The 7,815-nt window shown below is 47.2% G+C and overlaps 1 protein-coding gene across 1 annotated transcript; it reads left to right on the top strand.

The window, feature by feature from the left end:
* The first annotated feature begins 1,034 nt into the window (after positions 1 to 1,034).
* On the top strand, positions 1,035 to 6,798 carry GPANK1 (G-patch domain and ankyrin repeats 1). The gene is made up of 2 exons (XM_043999772.1): positions 1,035 to 1,927; positions 6,189 to 6,798. Exons 1-2 carry the CDS (start codon positions 1,326 to 1,328, stop codon positions 6,631 to 6,633), a joined length of 1,047 nt encoding a protein of 348 aa, XP_043855707.1. The 5' UTR covers positions 1,035 to 1,325; the 3' UTR covers positions 6,634 to 6,798.
* The last annotated feature ends 1,017 nt before the right edge of the window (positions 6,799 to 7,815 follow it).

Raw genomic sequence — 7,815 nt, forward strand, 5'->3', positions numbered from 1 at the left:
TTCATAGTTCTTCCTCTCTCCCCTCATCCAACTTCATTACCCCATCTTTTATTTCCCCCTCCAAATTGCCAATTAGTCCTTATCATCCCCTATCTCCACCTTTCCACAAAATCACCCCTATACCAGGTTAAGCCTCTTTGCCAACTCTACCAAAAAGGTGCCCATGTCCACCCTCCTCCAGGGCACTTGGTGACCAGGCTTCTTTTTTGCCCCTTCTCTCCAGAGACTGGAGGGGGTATGGCACTAGGGGGGGAAAGGGTTTAACCTCGACCTCCGGGGAAGGGGCTTGTCATGGGAGGGGCGCTAACCTGAGGTGGCACCAGCCATCCTGTTAGTTGTCCCCTTGCCCTTCTCCATCTCCTCCTCCTCTCCTAGGGGCTAGGCTGGGCCTGCAGCAGCACGGGGCTCTTTGTATAGCCCTCAAATGCTAGTTGTACTAAGAGTGAGGCCGCCTGGCCCTAATTCACGTTTAGACTTGGCTGCACCCTGCAGGTCTGTGCCCACCTTCCTTGGGCAGCTGACTCCACCGAAACCCCGTCTCTGGCCCCAGGAAATGGGCTTCGGGGGCCACCTTGGGAGGACCGAGGAGCATTGTGGGGCGTTAAGTAAACGAAGAACCCTAACGGCCGGCGCCCTCCCCTCCCCCACGGCGGCCTTGGTCTTCGGGCCTCTGGGCACGCGCCTGCCTCGCGCAACAGGGCAATTCGAAATTACCGGGGCTGCTAAGGGGTTGAGGGGGGAGAAGGCGGGAAGAAAGCAGGACGCCGGCGCAGAATCCCGACCTTCGGGGGGGATGGTGTGTGTGTGTGTGGGGGGGGTCTCTTTTTCCTCCCACCCTCGCCCCGCTCCAGGCTCTGTTCGTACATCTCAGAAGCTTATTAAATGGGTGCAGCCGAAGCGGCGCGCTTCAGGTTTTCCTTTAATGCCAGACCGAGCCATTCCCCTCCCACTACGCCTATAGTTTGACGCAGGTGCTTTAGTCCCTTCTCAAGTTATCTTCTTCCGGAGCACGTTCTGCGCCGGCTCCGTGCGTGTGTCGGAACCGTATGTCTTCCTGGCGCTGGTTGCTACCCGGACTTGCAGTTAGCGCACAATAGGAAGTGTAGGGAGTTGGAGCTGACTGCACGGAGTGGAGCCCTGTAGCTATTGAATTTATTTCGTGGTTGTGGGCGGCGTGCAGATCTCTGTGGGGGGCTCTGCCGCCTTTTGCTGGGTTAGCTTGAGGAGGGCACTCTGGGTATTTTACCCCGGGAATGTTCGGTCCACGTTGGCCCGGCAACTGCTCCTGTGGGCGGCTGGCTTAATGATCCTCGACTCCTGCAGTCATGACCCGCCCCGCCCTTATCGCCTTCACCCCGGCCCGGGACCCGAGTGACCTCTGGAAGGATGGGCGGCAGCAGCCGGAACCGGAGCCCCCCCTGGACGGGGCAGCTGCCCGGGGCTTCTATGAAGCCCTTATTGGGGGGAAGGGACATGCCCCCTGCGGGCCCCCGGGACCCTCGCGGGTGCCTCCCAAGGAAAGAAAACGGACGCAGAAGACCAGGCAGCAGAGAGCCGGGGCCGGGGCGGGAGCGCCTGCGGCCTGCCGCGAGAGCGAGGGGGCCTGGGACCGGCAGACGGCGCGGCTCCTGCGGGCTGCGCAGGCCGGGGACGTGCGGCAGCTGCGTGCGCTGTTGGAGCCCCGAGGCCCGGGGGCCCGCGGGGGCGACGTTAACGCCCGGGACGCCTTTTGGTGGACCCCGCTGATGTGCGCCGCCCGGGCCGGGCAGGGGCCGGCCGTGCGCTACCTCCTGGCGCGAGGAGCCGCCTGGGTAGGCGTGTGTGAGCCCGGAGGCCGCGATGCGGCTCAGCTGGCCGAAGAAGCCGGCTTCCCCGAGGTGGCCAGGATGGTCCGGGAGAGCGGGGGCGAGGAGATCCCCGAGAGCCGGTGAGTGGGAGGGGCTGCCCCCTGCCACTGGCCCAGTCAAGCCCCCTTTCATGAAGGGTCTGGGGAGGGCTACGAAGAAAAGCTGTTGACCTTCCAGGCGCTCAAGGAGCTAACTTAAGGGAAAAGACAGAAATAGCTACAAGCAAATAAGCCCCGATGAGTTAATCAGAAAGAGGGAAAGCGCTATCATTAAGGGAGATGGGGAAAAGCTTCTTGTAGAAAGTGGAGTTTTAGCTGGGACTCCATGAGGTGGAGAAGAGGAAGGAGAATATTCCAGGCAGGGGGCACAGCCGAGAAAATGCCCAGAGTCTGGAGACGAGTAGTTTGTGGAAGGAACAGCAAGGAGTTCCTTATCACTGGATGCTAGAGAATTGTGGGAGTAAGGTGTAGGAAGCCTAGAAAAGGGAGGAGGGCTTGGTTGTCAAGGGCTTTGAACGCCAAGCAGAGGATTTAGGATTTATCTTGGAGGTGATAGAAAGCCACCTGGTCAGAACTGAGGAGGTTCTTCCTCTTTTCCCCTTCTACCTACTTTTCCAAGATTGTTGTGAGGATCAAATGAGATAATAGTTGTAAAGCACTAAGCATAGTGCCAGGTACTTGGTAAGCTTTATGTGCTAGCTGTCATCAGTATTATCATTACAATAGCCTGTCTACCCCACCTCTTGACCCTGGGCAAGTCACTTAACCCTAGTAAACATCCGGGGCCATTTCCAGTCGTTCTGATGTATATTTTGTCACTGGACCCAGATGGCTCTGGAGGAGTGAGGTTGGTGACCTTGTACAGCCCTCCCTTGCTCAAATCCAATTCACTGCAATTCATGATATCACCCCAATGTCATATCTTCTTTGAGAATGAAGGACAAACAAGGAGTGGATGGTCAGTAATGGCCTACCCCCCTTTCCATCTAGGGGTCCTGATTGCTTTAGATTGTTCTCTCGGCAGCTGGGCTCTGATTTCTAAGGGGTGGTGGGAGAATGTACCCTAGTGATGTGGGATGGATTTAGGGTCAAATTGATAGTGACAAGAATTACAAGACTCAGTGACTCAGTTTCCCAAATTTTATTACAATACTGTGAGTGAACACAGGGAGAGAACCAGAAAAGTGGAAAGGTATCTCTCGAATAGGGAAAGAAAAGACATATTTATAGTATGGATAAATTGATTATCAGTCTCATAATAATCACCACCTTAGGGAGATACAGGGGAGGGCTTATCCTAATTTGGAGTTCCTGGGGGTTTAAGCCAACCCCCGAGGCGGGTACCTTTTTCCCATGAAGGTGTTTTTGGGGTTTGCCTTCATAAGGTGAATCTGGGGGCAAATTTGGCCTTTTCTACGCATGTAACTTTTTGATTCCCATGTCTGGCTTCAAAATATTTTCATTTATCAGTTTGAATTTCTGTGCCCTATCTGTGTATCATTGTTATAGTTAAGGTCTCTGTGACCTGCCTCTTTATTTTCTTGTTATGGGTGCTGATTAATGTAGGTAACAAGAACCTAGGCCCTGACTTTATTTATTAATGAAGACTCAATTCTTAAATTATCCATTAACTGGGGTCTGAATCCCTGTTAGAGCTGAGATCTAAATTAGAGCTTGGATCTTAGGTTTTTCTGTTAACCCCTTTTTTGCCTCCTACATAGTTTCCCCCTTTTCATATACCCTGGGAAAAAGGACGAAGATCATCTCTTGTTAATGCTTCCTGCTGAGTGGGGACAAAGTAGGGGAACATGGGGGTATGTGAATTGAGGGAGATGGAGGAGCTAGAGTTACAAATGCAAGGACCACAACACAAAACACAAATGATTAACAGACCAAGGGGCAACAGCGATCCCAATACAGAATAAATACAAGAGATCCATGAAAAACTGGACAAAGCAAACAGTTGCGAACAGTTTCAGCCATCCAGGTAACCTCGGTACTGGAGCTCAATCTTCAGGAGGTGTTCTGAACCATATAGACTCCATCTCAGTCCAGGACCACATTTGCCAGAGTTTGAGCACTCTTCCAATTTTTGTAACCCTAATGTAATGGAATTAGGAACTTGTTCTATTACCAATGTTAAATTTGTAAGCATAGGGGCAGCTAGGTGGTGCAGTGGATAGAGCACTGGCCCTGGATTCAGGAGTACCTGAGTTCAAATCCGACCTCAGACATTTGACACTTGCTAGCTGTGTGACCCTGGGCAAGTCACTTAACCCCAATTGCTTCACCCCCCCAAAAAAAAAAAATTTGTAAGCATAGCTTCATGTGCAGGTTACCCAACAAAAGGAATAGTAAGGGCAGCAGTTTTCCAGACCCACCAAAGAAAATTATCCCAGATTGCTCTTCTGACTCCAAGTATGAGAAGAGGCAGTAGGATTCTTACTCTGGAATCTGTGGGAGTTAACACTAAAGATTTATATTTTCCTTGGTATAGGAAGAGGAGATACCTTAGGGCACAGTAGGGTACAAGAGAACCAGGGCTAGGGTGGACCGGTGAATGGATTTAGCAACTAATCTAGCATCAAGGTCTGCCTGTCATTCCCTTGTACTATAGAGTTGGTAGCCTGGTGCCCTTGGCAGTACATAACAGAAATCTGACTGGGCAGATTTATGGTAAAACCTAAAATGCATAACTATGTTTCCTAGTTACCATCCTCCCTTTCATCTGCAATGGGGAGGAATTTCACTTTCTTCTATACCAAAAAGATACTCAATTAATTTAACCATATATATATATATATATATATATATATATACATATATATATATATATATATATATAAAACCTTATAATACTTATAATTGCAGGCAGATGGCAAACCTGAGTATTAATATACCCAGTTGGTTGGCATATCAAGTGACCACACGTTTAGACTGAAAACAGTAAGATCTTACATACTTGCATTGTGCTCATTTCTTCCACTGACTACTTGCTCTGATTATAGAAATCTGCTATAAAAGAAAAATCAGGAATATGATTATAAGGCCTGGATAAAATATCCTTAGCTCTGTTTGATTTCAGGTAAAAGTTACAGGTGACCACCAGTCACGTAGTACTAGCCAGATTCAGGGATAGCTAGGTGGGGAAACTTTTCCTGTTCAGCAGGAACACAGTGAGCCAGAAGAATTCTACCTCAGTTGAGACCCAGATCGTCCTCTCGGCTTTTTCCCAGATACCTCCACCTGTAGGTGGAGCACATTCTCTCTTGTAGCATTGATTTGTGGCATTCTCTCCAGTATTTGGATTACTGGTTTAACCATCCAAACAATTATACCTGAATTTAAAACTCAAAACAATATTATAAATTACTGTCCCAAAATATTTTATCTTAAATAGCAAACCTCTACTCTCATGAAGTTACAATGGGAAGAAAAATAGGTTTACCAGGACATACACATGTTGCTTGTTTTTTTCTTTCCTTCTCAGGTTTAAACTTTATTTTGGTGTAAAGATCAATCATTAGAAATTACTTCTATATAATAAGCAGCCTTATAAATCCTCAGTAAAACCATTCCTTGTAACAAGCTCTTTTCTGGCAAGTTTACAAATGAAAAGAAATCTAGAAGGTCTTTTTCTGTGTAATGATTTACCAGCTTCCAGTGCTTTCCTCTGTGTCTTAGAGGAAACAGCAACTGTACCTGTTTTTGTTAAGGCCATCAATTGCTTTGTTTCCAATTTTAATACATATACATGCATGAATTTAAAAGTAACTTTAAAACTTTAACAGTATTCCAACAGTATTTTAGTTTTCCAATCAAACTCAATTACTCTTTGGTTTCTTCCAGAATTCACAGACCTTGAAATTGTTAACCCTTTTTTTGCCTCCTACATCACTAGGAACATGGCTTAGTTAGACCTGGTCATCCTTTTCAACCCCAGAGCTAAACCACCCTTAGGGCTCCTCCAGGTAATATATTATACAAAGACATTAAATGCCTGTAAAATCTAAGGCACTGTGTAGCTGGGAAAGGTGGGTATACAAAACTACACCAATCCCTTCAAGGAGCTTACAGTCTACTGGGGACTGATATGATATGCTGTATTTTACTACCTTTGTGATTTGTGGAAGTCACTTAATCTATCTGGGCCTCACTTCCTAATTTGTAAAATAGGGAATGAGGTTGGACTAGGTTGAATGAAAGGCACAAAAAAGCTCCAAAGTTGTTTTAGGAAAATTAGAGGAAGAAACATCAGGCTTCATGGAAGAGGCAACAACTAAACTAGACCTTGAAAAAAGACCCACCTTCACTCTTTTTTCTGCCTTCTTTTTTTCCCCAGGCCCTGCTCTCCGTTGCCAAAGTACTGTGGGACTTGTGGCTCCCATTACCGAGACCCTAATCACAACAGCTCTACTGCTCACCTTTTGTCCCTGTCCCATGGGCCTCAGCCACCCCCCTTGCCTCCAGGAGTCCCTGCCTCTAGCCCTGGCTTCCAATTATTAGTAAAGGGGGGCTGGGAACCTGGATTGGGACTGGGACCCCGGGGTGAGGGGCGGACTGCTCCCATTCCCACAATCCTCAAGAGAGACCAGGAAGGTTTGGGATATAGGCCAGCTCCCCAACCCCGAGTTACACATTTCCCTGCTGGGGACCTTCGGGCAGTGGCTGAAAGGAAAAGAGCACCCCGGGCTGCTACTTTGGGCAAAAGAGAGGAGAGGCATCGAGAAGAGAAGAGTAGAGCTTGGGAACGGAACCTACGGACTTACATGAACCTTGATCTTTGATCAGGACTACTTAAACTGTCATCTCATAGACTCTGGATACCTGTGATTACCTGTTTACAAGGATTACTGCTGAGATCTGACGCTGACTTGGAATTTCTACTTGGGTCTTTCTACAACTGGAATCCCTGCTTAGAGTTGAGAAATAAAACTGTCTTTTTAGCTTTTTATTGTTTGTTTTGTGATGTTTTTCTTCTTTGGAGGGGAGTGGGGCAGGTTTGAGAAATAGTGGGGGAACTGGGGGAAAAGGGTAAGGACAGCATTAAGCTCAGACTGGGTTATCTTCCACTGTCTTGGCTGTGTGACTTAGGATGATAGATTTAGAGCTAGAAGAGACATTCAAGATCTAGTATAATTAGTTCTTTTTTTTTTTGGTGGGGCAATGAGGGTTAAGTGACTTGCCCAGGGTCACACAGCTAATGTCAAGTGTCTGAGATCAAATTTGAACTCAGATCCTCCTGAATCCAGGGCCAGTACTTTATCCACTGCACCATCTAGCTGCCCCCTTAATTAGTTCATTTTTACAGAGGAGGAAACTGGGACCCAGACAGGCCAATTAACCCCAAGTTATCAAGCATTTTAAGTGCCTACTGTGTGCTAAGAACTGTGCTAAGTAGTTCCTTAATTGTCTCCAGTGTAAAATAAAAACTGGCATTTAAAACCTTTTCCAATCTGGTTTGAACTTAGCTTTCTTTCCAGACTGATTTCACATTACTTCTCAGTCCCCGCCTCCCCATCATGCATTCCGTTTCAGCCAGATGGGGCTATTTGATAATCTTCCTGTGTAACATTGCATCTCCAGCTTCTATGCCTTTGCATAGGCAGTCCTCCATACCTGATACACTTCCATCCCCTCTGCTTCTTAGGATCAATACTTTCCTTCAAGGCTCAGCTCAATTGCCAGCTCCTATGAGAGAGAGATCTTTCTTGATTTTCTCCATTTGTCAGCATTATTTTGTATAAATTTAATACCTACTTATACAAATTCTTTCTCCACAGTAGAATATGAGTGCATTAAGGACAAGGCTGATTTATTTTCATCTTTGTACTCCTAAGGACCTGGCACAGTACCAACTAAGCAAGTTTAATAAATACATTTGGAATTGAATTTATTCTAATTACTTTTGTCCTTAGAAATTTCATGTTATCAGGTTCAGGACAATTCTCTGGCCTGTTAAGATCTTG

This window comes from Dromiciops gliroides, chromosome 4, assembly GCF_019393635.1.
Source record: "Dromiciops gliroides isolate mDroGli1 chromosome 4, mDroGli1.pri, whole genome shotgun sequence".
NCBI classification, from domain to species: domain Eukaryota; kingdom Metazoa; phylum Chordata; class Mammalia; order Microbiotheria; family Microbiotheriidae; genus Dromiciops; species Dromiciops gliroides.

Excerpts from the sequence above, each read along its gene's own strand:
- GPANK1 (XM_043999772.1), top strand. The coding sequence starts at position 1,326 with ATGACCCGCCCCGCCCTTATCGCCTTCACCCCGGCCCGGGACCCGAGT. Across the intron at positions 1,928-6,188 it reads GAGGAGATCCCCGAGAGCCG|GCCCTGCTCTCCGTTGCCAA; the intron begins GTGAGTGGGAGG and ends TTTTTTCCCCAG.